The sequence below is a fragment of the Pezoporus occidentalis genome, unplaced genomic scaffold, assembly GCF_034315485.1.
Source record: "Pezoporus occidentalis ecotype Australia unplaced genomic scaffold, CSIRO_AGI_Poc_V1 ctg11, whole genome shotgun sequence".
Classification (NCBI taxonomy): domain Eukaryota; kingdom Metazoa; phylum Chordata; class Aves; order Psittaciformes; family Psittacidae; genus Pezoporus; species Pezoporus occidentalis.
Window position 1 is genome coordinate 1,636,801 of NW_026912886.1, and position 21,077 is coordinate 1,657,877.

Consider the following 21,077-nt stretch of genomic DNA (forward strand, 5'->3'; position numbering starts at 1 on the left):
GTTCAGTTTTCTGCACTTACTCTGTCATGTGAACAGGCAGACATGTAAGCCCAAGCTTCAGCATTAGTTTCTTCTGTGCAGGTCTCCAACTCCCATTGTTGGTCTGGTTTAACTCTGAGCCCTCTAAATCCTGCAGTTATGACACCTTGTTCTTGCTTTTTGCTGTATTCTTCATATCGTGGTCCTGTCCAGGCTTTCCCACAGGTGTTTGCTTCTCCGGTGTTTTGGGAAGGCAGGGTCCTGTGTTCCCTGCATCTCCCACTCCTGGGGTCTGGGGTCAGACCTATGAAGCTCTGGGTTCAGACCTATGAAGCACTAGGAGCTTAACTGCAAAGAACTGAGTGCAGCAACTGCTGAGGAGCTGGCTGGGCTATGCCTCTCCTTTTCCCTGTGTGTGTCTCTGTGTGTCTACCAGATAATAAATCCATACACTTAAAAAGCAAAGAAATAAGCAGGCCCTACAACTGTGACTTAGATATGTCCTAAAATCATTTCCAGGCATCAGCTAACCTCAGCAATAGGGAGATGAAAACTGTTGCTAGATTAAAGAAATTTACAGAGCATTGCAGCTCTGCTGGTACGCATATGATGTAATTTACAGAAGGACATATGTTTCCTAAGGTTCCTCCATATCAGATTTACATAGTGGCAGATTTCTGATGCTCTTTCTTCACCAGGGCATGCTCACTGTATTGAGGAATAATGCATCTGTATCTATCAGCATTGTCTGTTGTGACGACAATGTAAGAGATTTCATGATGCCCAGGCCACAGGGTTGTACCCAGAAGCCATATAACCACTAAAAACAAATGGGAGCAGATTTTGCCCTAGTTATTCACCCGCTGGTGAGATGTCCCACACTGAGGGATGATACCTGGACTGTATCTCAGTTCTGTTCCTCACAATCCCTCATGCTGTAACTGATAAACAGATATTTTATGGATTCCTTTTCCTCAGTCATGCAGGTGCAGCCCATATTTATACAACATCAAGTCAAATTCAAGCCTTAAAGCACAGACTGTTTTCATCTAGCACCATGACATTCACTGCCCTGGCAAAATTCCAGCTTCCTGCACTTGACCTCAGAAGCAAGATGAATTTTGCACCTACTGTGCTGTTGGAGTTATGTAACTAACCAATTAATTATGTTTTAAGATTATAATATGATAATGGGTAGCAAACTTGGGGAAGTCATCAGGCTAAGTGTACTGCAGGTGCAGCATCTTTTCTTACAGGAACTTGATTCATTCACAAAATGATTTTTCTATTCAAAACAACTGCCACGCTTCCTTTGTCTACAGATAATTAAATAAGCTCTCCAATTTATTCTTGCATTCTAATTTGCATAGGATACCAACCCAAAAAAACCCTCTGCTCACCCAGACAAAAGACATAAACCACATAGAAAGATAAATCTAGATGTCAGCCAGGGCACAGCAAGAACAGTTCTGGCTGGTGAGGGCACTGTTGCTGCAGCTCGGAGCCTGGCCCTGGGGGTCTCTGCTCAGCAGTGGCAGTCAGGCTGAACCAAACTGAGTGCTGCCAGTGGGTTCTCTTGTCTTTGTCTTTTTAGAGGTCACATTAGGAAAGTATGGGTCTGAGGTGATGAAACTGTCCTGTGCAGGGCTTTTATACTCTCTATTCGCAGCTTCTTTAGCTCTGCTTTCTAGGGTACAATCAGGTACTCAGAGCAAGATTCTCCCCTTTTATTGTGCTTCTGCTCATCTTTGTACTGGCCCTCTGTGGTAAAAGATACTACATCTAAAGGTCATCAGCTTCGTGCTGCTGTTCTGAGCCCAGAGGCTTCCCACAGCTGAGGCTCACATTTCCCAGGGGTTAGGTTTTTCCAGTTCTAGGTACTCCTGTGATTTCTCCTACCATAGGATTTAAATTCTTCACAAGCACTTGTGCACGTAACTGGACAATATTGCTGTGAGTTTTGTGAGTGGCATTGGTTTCTTTATGGAGAGCAGGTTCAAAGGGGCCAGCATGTTCACAGCAAAGACTGTATAGCTCAGGTCTCTGAAATACTAGCTATAAGGATTCTTAGATGCTGGAATATTGAAGATTATATTGTAGGTTGTTATGAAATCCTTTGCAAGTTTAGAGAAGGAGATATGCAAGCACTTTCAGGGCAGTCTAGATGTATTTCATGCTGTCTGGGTACAGGAAGATGATTGTATGGACAGGCTGGATTGATGGCTTGTGGCCAATTGTGTGAGGTTCAACAAGGCAAAGTGCTGAGTCCTGCACTTGGGCCACAACAACCCCATGGAACACTATAGGCTTGGGGAAGAGTGACTGGAAAGCTGCTCATGGAAAAGGACCTGGGGGTGTTGATTGACAGAGCTGAACATGAGAAGCTTGTGCCCAGGCAGCCAAGAAGCCAACAGCATTCTGGCTTGTACCAGAAACAGTCTGGCCAGCAGGGCCAGGGCAGTGATTGTCCTGTGCTGGGCACTGGTGGGGCCACACCTCAAATCCTGTGTTCAGTTCAGGGCCCCTCACTACAAGAGATACATTGAGGGGCTGGAGCGGGATCAGAGAAGGGCAACGGAGGTGGTGCAGGGCCTGGAGCACAGGGAACAGCTGAGGGACCTGGGGGTTTTAGTCTGGAGAAGGCTCAGGGGGGACCTTATAGCTCCCTACAGCTGCCTGACAGGAGGATGGAGCCAGGAGGGGACTGGGCTCTGCTCCCAAGTAACAAGTGGGGGGACAAGAGGAAACAGCCTCAAGCTGTGACAGGGGAGGTTTAGATGGAGATGAGGAACAATTTCTTCACCAAACGGATGATCAGACATTGGAACAGGATGCCCAGGGCAGTGCTGGAGTTCACGATCCCTGGAGTGTAGATGCTCTTAGGGACATGGTTTAGTGGTGGACTTGGCAGTCCTGGGTTAACAGTTGGACTTAATGATCTTAAAAGTCTTTTTCAACCTAAACAGGTCTACAACTCTTGAGATCCCATCTGCATTTTGTATTTTCAGTTCCCCCACCCCACCCCCAAAGCCTTCACAGGCACTTTGGGAGCATGTGAAGGAACTGGAACATTAACTGAGTCTCCTAAGCTGCAGGCAAGTGCAGTAATGTGTGGACTGTCCTGTTTGTTCACCATAAAGGTCAGAGACATGTTTGCTAAGGGCAGACTTACCCTGTGGGCAGCCCAGTGGGGCCTGGGGCACCTGGCTCTGTCTCTGCCTGTGGCGTGGTGTGCAGGGCTGTGCCCAGAGCTGGGCAGGGCTCTGGCTGCTGGCTGGGGAATGGTCCATCTAGACCAATGGATGAGTCTCAAGCGTATTGTGTAGTAGCTCTTTTTTTCCCCAACCAAGGCAATTCAGCTTCAAACATGTCTGTCTTGTTTATAAGCAGTTTAAACTTTACACTCAAGTTATTTTTTTCTCTTTCCCCAAGCTCATAATTTAAGGGAAAAACCATCAAAAATAAGTACATAACATAGCAGAGTACAAACTCTTAAAAAACTAGCAGAACCTTCAGTCTCTGCTTGTTTTCGTTTATGGTATTTTGTTTTATTAATAAGGCTGCCTCTATATTCATGACAAAATAAGAAAGCGATTTCCAGTGAAACAGACAAGTCTTTGTTAGACATCAAATATAACTAATATTTGATGTTATAAATATTAATGACTTTAGTCTCTTCAGATACTTTAGAATCAATCCAAACGTTCTTGTTTTGATTCACTCTTATTTATTTTTTTCACACTGAACTGGTAGAAGGAATTTTCCCTTATTTTTCTGTGAAAAATCAATCAAATTCTGCAGTCTGATTTCATCTTTTGAAGCCTCTTTTCAGACTGTTTGAATTAAGATGATGTTCATTGTGTTTTACATGGCTAAATCTGTACGACCAGGCAAAACCAGCAGTTAGTGTTGCTTGGCAGAAACACGGGTATGATGGCCACCAGCTCAGCTGTCACTTAGGACTGGTCCTGGAATTTGCTGGTAGAACATAAGGGATTGAAAGAGGCAGGTCTTCACCTGGGAACACTGAACAGGCCACACAGCATGACCTGAGGTTTGACATCCAGTATCTTGGCCAGTTCTCTCCAGGTACTGAACAATAACTGGTATTGCCCAGTGTGAGTGATCTCACATAGAAATTGATGTTTGCTGTTCCTTGTCAAGCCGGAAGTGCCTCTTTCTGAGCAAAACAGTTCCGTATCTTCTCACAAATGTATAGACTCATGTTTAGGTCACAAACTCAAACATGAATGTCCTATAAATACATAATAAATAATGTTGCCACTTGAATGACTGCTGACACAGAGAGCAGTCTTCCAGAGAGTAGGTGGCTGAACCCAGTATGTCTATAATAATTGGTAGCCAAGATAAAACATCCATCCACATGTGGGTAATAGGAGAAAGGAGGATTCTTTGCCTGTGCAGGGTTAAATACAGGATACGAGCTGTGCCAATATGAAAGAGACAGAATTGTTCCTCCAAAAGTTACATATTGTTTCATGTATTTGTGCGTGTTTGTTTCTAGGGGATTTCTTCCTTTCATGTTGTTTTTTTTATATGCTATGATTACAGAAAAACAATCTACAAATCTGACATTGCACTCTGCTTTTGCCTTAACATATTTGTTCTTAAGTATTCCTATCAGTGATCAATAGCTTGTGACTGTTGCAGCAACAAAACAAGGTGGCCATATTACAGTCTCTGCTGGTGACATATTTCATTCCTTTTTTTAAGGCACGTTTGGAGGTGCTGGAGCACAAACTGTGTGATACTGACACAGTTCTTGCTACTGTAACAGACTGCCCTGTCCGCAGAGTCATCAGACTTCTGATGAGTAGCTGTAGCAACCCTGCTTTCTTTCCCCTTGAGCTCCAGGTTCTCTTTGTCGTCTCCTCAAAAAGCCTGTTCCCTCGGCAGCTCTCCCTCTTTGTGCCATTGGTCATTTATGTCACTAAGGGAGCCAGCAGATCAGAAAACAAAAGTAACCACAAAGCCCAGATCGCCCAGACAACTGCTTTGGACACCAGCTGAGTCCTTATTTCTAGATCTAAACATTTTTCAGATTAGGGGTCGGGTGGGATGAAGGCAGCTTTGGGACTGAGAGACTCTGTCCAGTGGTTATTTGCCTTCAAGAAAGCTCTAGCCAAGGATTAGGACAAGGCTGGAGTCTGCATTTGCCAAGCCATTGAGTTTGCAGAGCTTGCCCTAAAAGTGAACATGCATAGAAAATACAGGGGAGAGGAAGACAGAGACTTCGTGTCCAGAAGGTTAGCTTTGTATTAACAGAGCTGCCACCAGCATGAGAAGAGCAATTCCTATAGAAGCTGTTCTTTTGTCACCAGATAAATCTTGAAAGGCTCGGTCTGTACTCAGATCAAAGGAAAAAATAGATGCAAGCCTGTGATGGGAAATGTAGGAAAACAGTAAGTAAAAAAAAATTCATACCTTAAAAAAGTCAGTTATTTCAGAGCAAGAAGTAAAGAAATCCCATGTTCTTTCCAAGCCTGTGGAACATCCTTGCTGTTGTAAATAGGCCAGTTCCAAAGAGAGCACACATGTTCCAAATGGGAGGAGATTAGTTGCTGCACCATTCTAGCATGTTAGATTTAGCAGTAATTATGGGAAGTTAACAGGGACTTTGTACAAAATCATTCATTGTGCTATAAGCCCAAGATTCGGCATCAAAAATGTTTTACTTCTGGTATATTCATACAGTGAGAACATAGCCAAATTGTTAGCCGTAATGAAATCCATCCTAATTCCTCTTTGTAAAGTGCGTTATTAATCTGCTGTTATTAAAAAAGGAGTTTAAAGCAGTTAGGACAAAGAGTAGGAAAAGCAGACAATACATTTGAAAACTACACCATTCAGAGCAAGGACTTAGCAGCTGAAAAGAATTGCTTCAGTTTAGCAATGAGACTGATGTACTCACTTGGGTTTTCATATAACCTTGGAGGTAGAGAATATTGTCTCGGAAGTCATGGTGACAAACTGGGGCTTGATGGTGTTGACTAAATTGACAGTGATTTATGCTGGTGTGATGGGGAAAAGTGGCTTACGAGACTGTGCTTTGTGCCTGTCATCGTCTCCCTCCATCAGCCCAAGCAATGCGAAATGTTTTGGCCACTTTCAGTCCAACTTGAAAGGAGTGAAAAATCCTCTTTCTGCTAATGGAGTTCTGTATTTTCTAAACTGTTTTCTTAAATATTTTCTTTAAATGTTGTCTGGGCAGAAAAGACAGGCTCAGACTAGAGGGAAAGGCAGTCTGACTTCCAGCACTGTTCACTGTGTGTGGCAGCAGCAAGCTAGTCCATCCGTGGGTGCATCCTCGAGGGGTCCGCAGGCATCTTGCTGTTCATCTGCTCCTGTCGGGTGAGCAACCTATGGGAAATGGGAAGGGAGGGCTGTGCAGGCAGGTGTAGCTTAAGGAACAAAGGACATGACCTGTAGCGAATCAGGTAAATTCATTCCAGTGCTTACAGTCCAGTGTGCTTTTCAGTACTGTTGTGTTAGCCATCCCCACTGAAATCAACGGGTGTTGTATTGTGGACTGAAAATATATCAGCCTGAAGAACTGTGAGGTGCAGTCTTGAAAAGCCTCCCTGTCCAGATATAGCTCCCTGAGTGCTGGCACTCCTTACAGGCTATGCAGAATGATGTCCTAGCACTGCTTCCTCTGAGGTCCTGAAGAGGGCTTATAAGAATTGGTTCAAGGATATGGATGCTGCACTATTTGGGAGAACACTTCATGGCAGTATTTTGGCAGCTGTTTCTCTGGCTGTTGATTTTCCAGTGATTGTGTGTTAATTACACAGTTTCAGCAAGTGAAAGTTGAAACAGAACTATCACGGAGTAGTCTGAGTCATTTGTTTTACACAGTTGTTTCATATGCTGCCTTCCACTGTTCATTGACATCCAAGGAGCGGAGAAGTAGGTGGCACCTCATTGCATGGAGTTTTGAACTGTTCACAGAGGCTGAGAAATGTGATTGTATTTTGAAAAGAAAACCAAATTGGTGACGTTTTCATGCCTGCTTGCTTAAGCTTTATGTGCCTGATGCTTTCTGTACACATAACAGATACTTGCCTACATAATTTAGTAGCATAGGAGCTTTGTGTGTGTGCACGATATTAATATATTTGACAATTGTATATTTGCTCTGCATGACAAAAACAAGACCAGTTCTGCTGGGCTGAAATAAGGAGCACACAAAGGATATTTTGGAGGGTCATTAAAGAGATCAGTGTTTGTTCAGCCAGTTTATAATAGTTAAAGCAGTAACTATAGGGGGTTTAGTCTCCATGCAGGCAATATGAGTCAATCATAATTCCTTCAGAGTGTTTAGGCAGAATGAATAAATACTTGTAAAAAAGATGTTTAGTCTTTTCCAATTTATAATTACACTTTACTACTGCAAACAGAGAACAGGTATGATGTATGGTATAGCGTGCTTGAAAAGAGGAACGTTTTCTAAAGCCCAGAAAGAAGCCAGGGCCTGGAGCTTCTGCAAGACAAATTAACCTCTGAAGCCTTGTACTGCTAGAGCACAGGCTTTTCTGGTGCATGGAGCTACCACAGAGCAAACACCCAAAACCCTGCCCCAAGCTCTGCAGTGTAAGGGGCAGCTGACACTGTGAAGAAGCAGGCAGGCAGGATTGGCATCCCCTGCTCCAGGGAGAAAGGCTTTTGCCATTACCCTTCTGAAAGACGGGAGGAATTCCACCTCATGTCAGGATACTCTGAGGATCCAGGCTTGTATAATGATATTTGCTGGTTTTAGACAAGATCAGTTCCCAGCCTTCCTAATAGGTATTTCCAGAGCTAAAGTGGATGGATGCTGACAGCTTCTGCTTTATATCCTCACAAGCTGAAGGAGAAGACAATGCTGAAAATAGTACTTAACTCTGTGCTGTTGACCTCCTACCCAACTGTGCCACATCCGCATTCACAGAACCATAACCTCCCTGACTTGCATTGAGAACTAAGGGATGCATTGTTACTGACCCAAATTCATCCCATTCAGTTTCTTTAGAGCAGCATTTGACCCCAAACCTGTCCTTTTAAGCAGCATCTCTTCACTTTGAAAGGACAAAAAAATCTCCCAGAGCTGGATCATGTAGAAGCAGTTTGGGGTTTGGGGTTGCTGTATTTAGTGCTAGGAACTGACAAAGGAGAATGCTCAGGAAAGTAGCAAAATGTCGAGGCACTTCCAATATTTAGAACAGAAGAAAAAGCAGCACTTAGATATGTACAGCCCTTACTGCAGGAGGCAGAGCTAATGAACGACCAGGAGTGCTGGACGTCTCAAAGGTTTTCTTCCTTGCTGACATTCTGGGTGGCTGTATGATCTGATGTGTTGGGCAGAGACTCTGTGATCTGACAAGGCCTCGCTTCACTTGAGAAATGCATTTTGGTTTAAAATCGATACCTGTGACTAGTTAGAAGAAAAACATTGTTCTCTGATACACAACTTGGGCACATCAGTTGCAGATGGAGAAAGTGGACCAGATCTATAGAATTCGAGTGCTACAGGCAGGACTGGCTTTATTTTACAGTGGAGAGCTGTCATCTGAACACGCAGTAGGTGTCTCTGGTGATTCCTGTGCAGTGACTTCAAACAGCCTTATCTTGAGCTCGAGGAAAACTTCGGGGTGATACCAAGCTGATAAAAAGGCAGCAGATCTTTGAACAGCCTCTGACTGGGGAGGGAAAAACCATCCTACACCAAATTCCTCCAAAGCAAGGCTCTGAAAGATGATCTGCTGGTTTCAAAAGGCTTGTCCCAAATCATCTTACAATGATGGGATTTATAATATGCAACTGTAGCCTGAGGTGTCCCTGCCCATGGCAGGGGGGTTGGAGCTAGATGATCTCAAGGTCCTTTCCAGCCCTAACTCTTCTATGACTCTATGATTCTTTATAGGCAATAATAGAATTTGTAGTCTGTACTATGTATAGACAGTAGAGTTCACTGTTAATTGTCTCTCATTGAGTTCACCAAATGGGTGAGGAAGAGAACAAGGTGATTTCCAGCCCCTGTCTGATTGCACTGGTGGTGCCCATCCTTTGGCCAGTGCTGAGCAGTGCTGCTGTACAGGAGCAGAGCAGCAGTTCCAGCCCCCTTGTGCTCTGCTGCTCCTCTCTGGACCTGCTGCCTGTCCTGTGGGGACATAACCGGTCCTGTGGCCCCAGTTTATCTCAATCCTCTCTAGGGCCACTGGCACCTGTGGGTGAATGCCCACACCAGCACCAGGACAGCACCAGGGAAAAGTGTCTGTGTGTATGTTGTCCATGGCAGCTGGGCCAGCAAGCCTTCTCCTATGGGAATAGATGATACTAACAACATGGGCTTTCACGGGCATAGCTTACGGTGCAAGTGAAGGCAGCAAGAGCTTTCGTACCCGTGTAACTATGCTGTCTTGGGATCTTGCCTGTATAGAAATGCTACAGAAAATTAACAAACCCTCCACACTATCAAATCTAACAAACTTTGCTATGATGCAGTCGTGACATAGTATTGTCAGGTTTGATGTCATTAGTGGAATTCCATCGCAGGAATTCATCCACCAACTCTTTTTTTTTTTTTTTTTCCAGAAGAAAACCCACTATTACAGTAGCTGTTTTTATCAGAAGCGTCACAGCAACTGGTGCTTTACTTGACAGTCCTGGAGAACTAAACACTGCAGAATCTGCAGTGTTTGATTTGTGGTTTGAAAAGGAGGGAGAGAGCATGTCTGTGGGCTGACTGATGAGATGAAAACTGCATAATGTGGTTTGGATGGAAAAAGAATTGGAAAATTACCATTGAGTAAGTGGAATCAAAGTGCAGAAAATAGACACTTTCTCAAAGCTTTCTAGTTTGATCTCAAAAGTAATCACACTAAAAATCACAGTGTTTAGGACTCTGATTTTGTTAATGTTCAGATAGATGGGTCCACAGCTTGGAAGAAAGTACCCTATGCTTTGATGAAAGCAGAGAGGAGCACAGGACCAAATATTCTGTGTTCAGTCCTTCTTTGGACAGTTCTTTTGTGGCTGGGGATAAAAAAGCACTGAGTAGCTGGAAGCACTAGTGACAGTTGGGGGAAAAATGGAAAAGATAGAGACATTTTCCCAAGTGTTCCAAGCTGCCCACATAGCATTGAGGCACCCGTGTACCTGCTGTATGTGACTTACCATATCCACCATATGACTGTGACCTCAGAGAAAGGGAAGTTACCTCCATAGGAAACCATCTGAATGTTCTGAAAACCCTTGATGGTGAAAGCCTCACTCTATTGAATTCACTAGGAAGTTTCTGTGAATTTTAATGAAATTAAGATTTTACCCTGAAACTCTCAGCCACTGTACAAGGCACCTGCAAGCCTGCCTCATGCTCGAACTCTGTCAGTGATAGAGGGGAAAACCCAGCTGTGAGAGGCAAGCAAGAAAGGACAAGCTCATCTGTAGAACTGCTATAGTAGTTTTGTGTCTTCCTCTGACATACATGGTACGTGTCATTTGCCAGCAGAAAATCCTGGTACCAGCCTTGCAAATTATAAGTGGTTAAAAATTACTTATTTCAAAAATACATCCTTTGGCTTGCAAAGGAAGCAGCTCCATGTGGTCCAGATAATTCCCATGTACATCCAGGAGGATGTCTGCTACTCAGAGCCTCTGGATACACCTGATTGTCTAGGTCTAGCAGAGATGATGAAGCTGGAGCTCAGTAAAGTCATGAACATGACTATAACAACTTCCTGCAGTTGTAGAATCCATAGATGTCTGTTTCATATCTGCTAGGATTCTAACTCTGTTAGAGTTCTTGTAGCTGCCAACAAAGCAGCAATTTGAAGTCCAATTATGTGTAACAGGGTTCAGCCCTTCCTTGATCTTCTTCCCTGTTCTTCGGAGAACTTCCTTCACCTGGATGTTGTGAGGGTTAATTATGAAGTGATCTTCAGCAAGGGCTCAAGTACATCCAGCACAAATTGAGAGGAAACACAAGTTATTTGTGTGTTTGTGGCCTCCTTCAGCAGGTCTTAGTCCCCATTTTGCTCTGTTGGTGTGCAGGCAGCCTCATCACTGGTCTGAACGGCCCGACCTTGTGGGAAGCTGAGGATGAGCAAGAGCAAGAGCCCAGGAAAGGATCCTGCAAGATATGTTACCAGGATCCAGCATTCCTCATCCAGGGAACTATCCATCCATGGAAGAATATCTCCAGAGGATGAGTCAGTAAGAAGGCTGACTGTACCCTTAAGCTTCTCAGTGCTCTGCTGCCAGGAACCCCCATCATTAAGCTGAGGAGTTACAAGTGAAATTGGGCAGACAGAGCCAGAAAGACTGCAAAGGGGAGAAGTACAGGCAGAGGTAGGAGAGAATTCGGTGGTGATATTGCTCTGGTTGGTAGAAAATTGCACATCTGTGGTGTGGAAGAGTTAGGCTTGCAATTGTTTGAAGAGATGGTTGCCATCTGCAGCTGGCAATGGAGCATTGTCTTCCCTGTTCTGAAACGGGTGCTTCATCCACCCTGATACCCTGCAGCAGAGGTTCCTTTATGGCCTAACAGAAACCTACCCTTTAAAGCAGCTTTTTTTTTGCCTGGAGCAGGGTGACAATGGTGCATGCTGTGCTTTCCTGTTCAGGCGTTCCAAAACAAAGCTTTGGGGTCTTTTTGCTTATTTCATTTGAGTTTATATTTGTTTCAGGTTTAGTTAGTAGTACAGTGGCTGTGCTGATAGTTGGCATAAAGGTGCCTTGTAAGTAGTAGTTTGAACTGTTAAACCATGGAAGTAACACATGGGCCTGCTCAGGGAAGCAGCCTGGGGAGCAAGAGCTCCCCAAACACCCACAGGCAGTAGGTGTACTAGTGGTTTCCAAAGGCTGAGAAAGCATCTCATGCTGCTGGGGCATACCTAGGAATAGAACCAGGTCCAAGTTTTGGGCTCCATCTCTCCTTACTTACCTGTTGTCTGTCCAGCAGCCGTTAAAGCAAATGAGGAAGATGGAAGCTGCAGCCCCCAGGGTGCCTTGATCTCACCCCTGGTGAAATGCCTCCAGGTTGATGCTCACAGCAAGGTCCATGCGGGTGGTCCATGCTGTCTGTAGTTGGGGGTAGGTGGGAATGCTGAGCGTTTTCCTGGGTGTAAGGTCAGTTTTGGCTGCAATGCCCTCTCCAAGGAGCTGCTCTGACTAATGCAAAATGCTTCAGTTACTACTACATAAATACCTAGGTCTTTCTAAACAGTGCAAAATGAAGAGCTTTATTGAGCGGTGCCCACCAGAGTTGACCTGGTGCTTTCTGGCAGCGGCCATGGTGGGGACACAGGGGGGCAGGGTGCTCTGCCCTGCTCAGAGCCGAGCTCCCCAGCAGAGGGGTGGCAAAAGCAGCACCTTCACCTGAAAGAACTGCCATGTCATTGGGGTGTATTCCAGAGTCTCCCCCATGAGCTCAGGGGAGAGTTAGGATAAAATTAGGATAAATTTATCCAGTGCGTGTTAGCATAAATTCTTAAGATCAGACAGAGAGATGAAAACAGGCACTGGGACAGACCCATTAAAAAATATGGGCTTATTTGACAGACTGGAATGTTTTTCAAAATAAGATCAGACATAAAGTAAGATAGCGTGGAGTGAAGGCAGAGCTAAAACCACAAAGGACAGCAGGAGTGAACATGTGTGGAAGTTCCACACTTTTTTCTTACTCCAAAAATGTAGCATTCCTTGGGCCTGAAAGTCTCTGATGCAGATACCAGGCTGTGGAAGCTTTGTCATTTCTACTAAACACTGAGCAAATTATCCTGTTTGGCTGTATAGGGAAAGAGAACCGGCCATTTTATCCAATCCATGCTATTTTTATTTGATTTCCTTTCCTTGAAAGAGGTATAAACCAGTAAAACCAAATACAAAACATTACCTGGAGTTAGCAGGACCCTCAGCAGTGCTGTGCCCAGGCACCCTGCAGAGGGGCTGCGGTTCTGAGGGATGACGATGTTCCCTCATTTCCCTTAGTAAATCAAACTATTACCTTCCAAACTGCACCGTGCCTCAGCCTGGTAAACCTGGAACCTTTATTTTTGTGTGGTGGTGTGTTGTATCCTATGTTTTCCAAGCAAGCGAGCCAGTGTAACCCGCCCTGTAGCGCAAAGGGACACAGAAAGAGAGAGGAAGATAAAATGAATTTAAATTCCAAAGGGGTTTCAGTGCTGGTTTCCTAGTCCCCGAGTCAGCAATGTGTTTGTGAAAATTCAGCCTTTTTGTCTCTTAGAAAAAAAGGGCTAAATCTACATCGGTGGCCCAGTCTAGGTTTGCTATTCTTTGCATTTTCTATTCAAGTGAATGAGAGTGAATGAAGTGGCCTGGGACCCTTTATTTGATCTACTCAATTGCATAAAGTGACAGAATTCTAATATATTTGTTTAATGCTCTTCAATGGGGCTTTCACTTTCCAGCTTGCAAATGAAGGCTCAAGCTGCAAAGTTTTGTCCTTTTTTTCTTTCCCCTCTTTTTTTTCCCTGGCAGAGGGACCATATTTCATAACTCGGGCCACGGTTTGAAGTGATTTCGAGAGGAGTTTTAGACTCGAAAAGTGGCAAATAAAGAAACAGATGTGAAGTTATTGTAAATTCTTATAGTGGGCTCTGGGGCTATTGTAAACCCACTGCAGGCGGTCCAAAGCCTCTCTTTTTCATGCTGTAATTGAAACATATTAATTAGATAATTTGTTGTTAGTTTAAAAGAAAACAAATACAGCCCCTCCAAGGCTTCACAGCCCCGGCTTCTTTTTGTTAATAAAAACAAAACAAAAAACCACAATCCACAAAGTGACATTTATATTAAGATTCCGAGCTAATTCGGCGCTGGGGGGTGGGGGGCTGTTGGAATGAAGCTGCTCAGTTTTGTTTCCCTCTCCCCAGCCCCATTTTTGCTCGCAAGCACCTCGATAGAGGGGTCAGTCCGGAGGGGGAACTTGTCACACGTAGCGGGGGGAGAAGACTCAAAAAATAAAGAAAGGAAAAGGAAAAAAGGAATATCCCAAGGAGAAAGGATTCCCATTCCATGAATCACTGACGGGATCGCAGCAACCCGGCTCCACGGGTTTACCGCGCGCAGCCGGGCTCAGCTCCATCCTCCGGGAGGAAAGAGCTTTTGCCTAGAAGGAACGGGCTCTGTGCATGAGTGCTTTTAATGGCATAAAATAAACCTTAAAGGCATTCCCCCGGCCCTCCGAAATGCCGAAACCCGACGCAGGGCTCGGCCGCTCTGATGCTGTAGCCCCCGCGCCGCTTCCCTGGCTCCGGCTGCAGCCCCGTGTGTATTGACATTGGACTTGAGCCATCAGGGAGACAGAACGAGCCGGAGCAGCAAATTCGAGCGAGGCGCTGAGCCGCGGATTTGTTTGAAATAAGCAGCGCAACGCTTCGGGGAGCGCGTTGGGATGCGCGCTGGAGGCCGGGAGGTCCCGAGCTCGGGCAGAGAAAGAGGAAGAGGAAAACGGCACTTTAAAAGTTCGGGTCGAATCTTGCTACCGGGTTACGTATCGAGGAAGGCAGTGCGCCTTTTGGAGGTGTTTCCCGTTGGGGCACGATCTCTTCAGATCGTTATCGCCCCTGATCACTGTGTCTTTTTAAAAAAGACCCTGAAAGTGCATTTTCACTTCGTACTGAGCTCGGGTTTCATCAGTGAGGATTTGTTCTGACTGCTAGATTTTACTAGGGGAAAAAGGAAGGAAGGAGGAAAAGAGTCCTCCTCGTCTAGAAATGTGGGTCATCGCTTAGTTAGGAAAAGTTTGTCGAGTTATGTGTCCATTGATCTGGCGATAAGTTGTGAATGCTTTCTTTAGCTGATCTTGTTGATATAATCGTGGGCTGGACTTGATGAATGAGTTCAGTTGTCCCCCATCTGACAAGGTTTAGCAGCTTCATGCATTTTAATCAGCCCAATGATTCATGTATTTTCCACCTTTTTTCTGTGTGTGGGATCCGTTCTCTGGAAAGAAAAAAAAAAAAAGGTGGCAACCGGATTCATCACCCTCCGCGTTAATCTCGGGGCTTTGGTCCGTGGTGAGGAAACGGGCATGTCCCGTGGTCATGGTTCAGGGGTTCGGAGAGCTCGGGTAGGGGCAGACCCCGCAGCACCGCTGCACCACACAACGTTCTTTCCTCTCTAATGACCCCTCAGGTGTCCGGAGGTCCCGTACCTGCGCGCCCGGCGCCACACCTCCGCCACGCGGGTTCACTCCTTCGCGTCTGTCATTGCCAGAGGTTGCAGAATCCTTGTAAAATCCGGCTTGGTAAAAGGGACTGGCTGTTGGCTTAGGGAAAACCGGGAACAATTGTGAGGGTTACAGATTGCAACCCACCGCTTTGGGAAAGCAGGATCGATAGAGACAGAGCATTGATACCAGGGGTTGGAGTGACTGCCTGGCTTGAGGTGGTTTAACGACAGGTAGAAGGCTGCGGGAGCTCGCCGGTACCCGAGCAAGATTTCGAGATGCCACTTTTAAGAAAAACCCCAGATGACAAAATTTCAGTGTTCTCAGTCTTTGAAAGTATCTAATTCTTTGTAGATTTTGATGTTTGCTCTGCATTGCAGAAGCTCAATTTTATACTTTTTAGAGAAAATTTAACTGGTGGTGTGTAGGTGATAAATACACATCCACACAGGAGTAGATGTGATCGTGTTTATATGCGGTCTAATTGTATAGGACACAAACGCGTGTATGCGTATGGATATATGTAGAGATCTATAGGTACAGAACCCCCAGAACATGCTCATGTGTGTCACCTCTTCTGTAAACCGGTGATAACGACAGTTTTACCCAGCGTGTTCTGGGATGTGAATAACGACATTGATAGTAACCTCCCTGAAAGGCTGTTCATATGATCTAGATAGTGGCACTTCATTCCCATGAACGAATGCTTCGACTTCCCTCTTGTAAACTCTTTGAAAAGACAAATAAGAAACTAAATCTGCATTTCCATATTTTAATGAGAAAATATTATTTGGACGACTAGGTTCATAATTTAACGTAAACACTTTTTTAACCTTTGTCTTAAAACACACATGCTGGGAACAAGAACACCAAGATTTAAAACGCCATGCTCATTCTGTACAGGAAAAAGGTGAAAAAGAAACGTCTTTACAATTCCAATAGACACTAATGCCGTTTGTGAGGGGGTTTCCTTTTTTTTTTTCCTTTTTCTTTTTTTCTTAAGCAGTTCACAACAGAACAACAGTTCAGTTTCCAGCAAACTACCTAAAACTAGGAAGGAGTATATCAAACAAAAGTGCATTTTACACGATTTAGAACCATTCCTATGCACAAACATGTACAGGTCCCCCAGCCCCCTCTCTCTGTCTGCAAAGCCCCAGCAGCAACCGGGGTGGCCCCGCGGTTTGTACCTGCTGCTGCCGTGTTGTCGGTCACTCCAGCAGCTTTGCTTAAGCCGTGCCGGGTTGTGCTTGGTGACTGGCGTTGGGTTTGGTTTGTGCTTTTGGGTTTTCAGTTGGTACCATTGTTGTTGTTCGGTTTTAAGCTATGAAATAAGTAGCCAACAAATTTAAAAAGCTCCCCAAACCTTCCCGTTAACCGGAAGTGCACAGACAAAGCAACTTCTCTTTCTCTTCCATCTGACGACTACCGTAAACCTCCGCATTACAACAGGTACCGCGAAGGGGCCTCGTCGGTTTGCAGGACAGCTGCAAGTTCAGTATTTACATTCGAAGAGGTGCTTTGTAAACAAAACGGGCACGGAGCAGGTGAACAGGAGCCCCGCCACAGCCGGGGGGACCTACCGCCGGGATCCCCATCTGGGCCCGTTCCCTGCGGCCCCGCAGCACCCCCCTCGGCGCTCCCGCCCAGCCGGCCCCCCACCCCACAAAGGCCCCGGGCACTTCTCGGCTTTTCCACGACCCAAGCGTTTGCTGCTCGGAGACTGGAAACGTCGCCGCTCTCCTGCAGTGAGACTGCAGCCGTTCCATGCTGTTGGTGCGTCTAAAGCTCGGTCCTCCGTAAGCCCCGCTCTTGCCAGACAAAGGAAGGCCAGGAGGCAGCGCCGAGGCCGGGTTCGCCCGGTCCAGGCAAACAGGAGATGCCTGAAGTACTTTGGGAAAACCAGTGGTGCCCATGGCAGTTCCTACCGGCGGGAAGTGGGGCCGGGCCGGTGCGTTTTGCCCCAGTAGAGCAGAAACCAAAGTTCAGGGCCGGGAAAGGAGCCGAGCCTCTAAAGAGGGCACGGCCGGGGGCGAGGTGGAGAGGGCAGCTCGGGCGAGCGGCAACGCCTCAGCTGCCCGGGAGAGCTGCCTGAGCTCGAGGGGAAGAGAAGCGGGAGAAGGGGAGGGAGGAGAGATCCGAGGAAACTCCGGGAGAAGGGGCGGCGGAGTCCGTGAGGTCGGCCGGGGTCAGTGCACGGCCACGGAGTGCAGCGCGGGCGTCGGGCTGGTGAGAGTCTCACTGGGGGTGGCCGGGCTGCTCTGGCTGGTGGCCGTCTGCGAGGACGTGGGGCTGAGGGAGGGCGGCGAGTTCGAGAGGATGGTGGGGATGGGCGCGGGCAGGGCAGGCAGGGCCGGCACCGCGGCCGGAGCAGGCTTGATGGGGACGGGGATGGCCGGCAGCGTCTGCCCACCGTGGCAGAGCGGCTTGAGGGGGACGCCGTAGGCGCCGTACTCGCCGCTGGCCATGGAGATGGGGGTGGCGGTGTCGATCATGCCGGAGCTGTACATGTGGGGCCAGCCCGTACCGATGGAGCTGCCCACCGTAGTCAACTGGTTGGGAAGGGGGTAGGCTGCCGGCATGGGCTGCATGGTGGAAAAGGCGAGCCCCCCGGGCATCTTGTATTCTCTGGCGATGATGTTCTCGATGGCGAAGGGGTGCTTGAAGCTGGAGGTCTGGGACACGCCGAGGTTGTAGGTGGGCATCTGGGGCAGGTGGGTGCCGGAGGCGGCCAGGGCGCTGAGGCGCAGTTTGGCCTGCTGCTGCAGGTACTGCGCCGCGTCCGACGGCTTGCTGGGCGCCAGCTGCTCCGAGCGCAGCACCTTGAAGCGCTTGCGGCGGCGCAGGAAGCTGCCGTTCTCGAACATGTCCCCGCAGCTGGGATGCAGCGCCCAGAAGCTGCCCTTGCCCGGCTGGTCGGGGCGGCGCGGGATCTTGATGAAGCAGTCATTGAAGGAGAGGTTGTGGCGGAGGGAGTTCTGCCAGCGCTGCGTGTTCTCCCGGTAGTAGGGGAAGCGGTCCATGATGAACTTGTAGATCTCGCTCAGGGGCAGCATCTTCTCCGGGGAGCTCTGGATCGCCATGGCGGTCAGCGAGATGTAGGAGTAGGGAGGCTTCTGGTCGCTGTAAGTGTTTCTGCCCGGGCGAGGCATCTTCGGTGGGGGACCCGCGGATATCTGCAGAAGGGCAGCGACACGGAGGGGGCCGGGTGCGGGCTGAGTCCGAGAAGGTTTGCACCCAGCCTGGGAGCGGGCGGTGTGGGGCCGCGCTGCGGGAACAAGGGCTTGGGGAAGGGGCCCAGCGGCGTTCGGCCCCTGGGGGGCAGGGTGGGGCTGGGGGAACCGACCCTAACTCCGCGGAGCCGGCAGCGGAAAGCTCTGTGTGCCCTCCTGCCAGCACCGGCCCCCTCCTCTCGGCCTCCCCTCGGCAGCCCGCGCCCCTCAAGTTACCCGGGTGGTAGCTCTGCCTTCTGGTCCCGGCGAAGAGGAGAAGGGGGTGCCCTCCCCTCGCCCGGTCCCCCACCCCTCTCCACGCCAGCCCCGCATATGCCCACCTTAAAGTTGCTCGAAGTTGACAGTCCGCATCCGGGACGCAGCCGGAGTCCGGGCTCTTTCCCGCCCCGCTCCTTCGGCGTGTCTCCTTCTCCTTCCCCCGCCGCTCTGCTCCGGTTTAGTCCTGAGGAGACAGCGAGCTGGCTCGGGGTTGGGAGTCCTCCTGTACACCCTCCCTTCTCCTTTGCGGGCTTCTTTTACACCACCGGCAGCTGGGCTGTAGCAGAGGCTCGTCCGCTTCTCTGCAGCCGCAGTGAGCTAAGTAGTTGCCTCCATGTCCTTCCTCTAACCATCTGATAGTTTTATGTGGTGACATGAGCAGAAAAGACCCCTGTAGAGGCGCTTCATTAATGTGCCACTTCTTTGCTATCATCTGACAATCGCCTTGGGAGCAGGGGGAGGGGAACGGGGAGGAGGGGGCTGGGAGAAAGGCATAATCTGGTTTCATTTACACCTATTTACATGGACACCTTGGGCCAATGGGAATCATTTCCATTTGAAGACAAGGCGAGGGGTGAAAAGGCTCCGCCAGCGGAATCGCAGTGCGGTGGGACCCAGTGCCAGCGGGGGGGGGGGGGGGGGGGAAATATGCACTAACCTCACTGTGGACTTTGCAGGAAGCTTAGTCTGCAATTCACACTTATCAGCGGAGGTGCCGAGCAGTGGGATGTTTGACATGGAAATTGCTTGGCTGTGGTATTCTGTTTGTTCTGCATTGTTATCTGATTTGTATTGTTGGCTAACTTGAGGCGAGCCTTTCTCCCTGTAAGGAGAGACTTTCTCTGCCAAATCCGCTCTCCCCGAGCGAAGGTTCTTTCGAGGAGAGAACAGATCAGGGCTCCGTTGTCCCCAGGGCGCTGTACATCACTCCAGCTCCGCGGACCTGTTGGTGCAAAGCTGGGGACTCACCTTAGAACCCCCGGCAGCGGCCGGGGCACGGCCCCGGTGGGCTTGGGCCGAGCTGCCCTCGGGGCGGGCGACCGGTCTGTGTCACCGGTCACTGCTCTAAATACCCGGGAGTGTGTGATGTGTATTCCCGAGGCTGCGGTGCATCCTGTCACCCTGAAACCAGAATATGAGGTTTACAGGGGAGGAGGGAGGAAGAGCCTTGGTGGTGAATACACATCCAGGCCATTAAAAGTATTTTCGTAGCCGGTCAATAACTCACCAAAACGTAACTTAAACACGATGAATTTAGGAGATTAAACAGTTTCATTAATATTGAAATGGCTGCTGAGGCTGAGCGCGCCCGCTTGAGATGCAAGCACACGTTTTTCAATATTAACAGAAGTACTTGAGGAAAAGAATAATGTCACCTTCTTAATTCAGCAAAAACAGCCGGGGGGCGGGGAGAACGCTGCTGCGGGGCTGGCAGCCTTCTCGGGGGACAGTGCCCATGGAGCTGCCCCCCCCCATAAACCCCACGGCAGCTCCGGCTGGTGGGTGTTAAACTGCGGCACCCGCTCCAAACCGCTGCCCTCGGTCCCATCTAATCCCTCTCTCTCGGGGCAGGATGTCGTTTAAAGAATAACTGGCAAATAACTGTGTTTCTCGGAACCCGAGCAGCCGGCCGCGGCCCCTCGCTGCCAGGCTAACGAGCCCTTTTGGGGGGACCTGCCGCTTGTGTGTCCCCGCTGGAGCGGTTCGGAGTCCGGCGCTGCCCTCCTCGGTTCCCGGCCCCGGATAGGGAGGGAAGGCGGCCCCCGACTTTTTAGGGGTTATGGTGAGAGGTGACGAGCCGGTGGACGTTTGTTAGAGGGCAGAAAAGACAATACTCTGAAATGAGGAGAGATTCCTCCCAGCATCCCTTAGGACACCGAGCTTCTGGTTTTGAACCGAGAGATCCCCCCAAAACCTGGGTTTAATGGACACCTCCCCCAAAGTCTAACACCCCTTGGGTCGGGTTTTGTCTCTTAACCCAAATTTGCTACTGTCAAACGCAGAGCTCAGAAACAGCGCGGGAGTGACTAAAATCAGTGGCTGACAAATCCTTTCTCCCCTCTTTCTGCCGGTACCTTTTCTTTTCGAAGAAAGAAAAAAAAAAAAGCCAAAAAACAGCCACCGGCGCAAATGGGAACTCTCAAGATGTAAAGTTAAAGGAAAGTCGCCTTCCGTTGTCATTTGCTGTCTGGGTGCGATCGAGGTACGGCTGCACTGAGCCCGGGTTGGAGGGTTTGGTTTTATTTATCCCCCCTCCCAGTGCGAAGGGCTGAGTGAGCGCACGGGTAGTACAGGCAAAGCCACCCTGGCAACCGGCACCCGCGGGCTCACCTCGTGTGGAGCACGCAACAGATGACGGACCCGGGCAATATAGGGTTTAATTGTGACTTGTAACTTTGCCTTTTACTGTGAAA

General features: G+C 48.3%; 1 protein-coding gene and 1 long non-coding RNA gene across 2 annotated transcripts in view; one reads left to right on the forward strand and one right to left on the reverse strand.

The window, feature by feature from the left end:
* LOC134167708 (uncharacterized) overlaps nt 1–21,077 on the forward strand; it is a 234,945-nt gene that overhangs the window by 99,075 nt on the left and 114,793 nt on the right. The gene's annotated exons all lie outside the window — the stretch shown is intronic.
* FOXB1 (forkhead box B1) lies at nt 17,351–19,205 on the reverse strand. Its single transcript, XM_062626484.1, has 2 exons — nt 18,726–19,205; nt 17,351–18,348 (listed from the first exon to the last, which is right to left on the reverse strand). The coding sequence occupies exon 2, from the start codon at nt 18,322–18,324 to the stop codon at nt 17,362–17,364; it is 963 nt and encodes a 320-aa protein (XP_062482468.1). The 5' UTR covers nt 18,325–18,348; nt 18,726–19,205; the 3' UTR covers nt 17,351–17,361.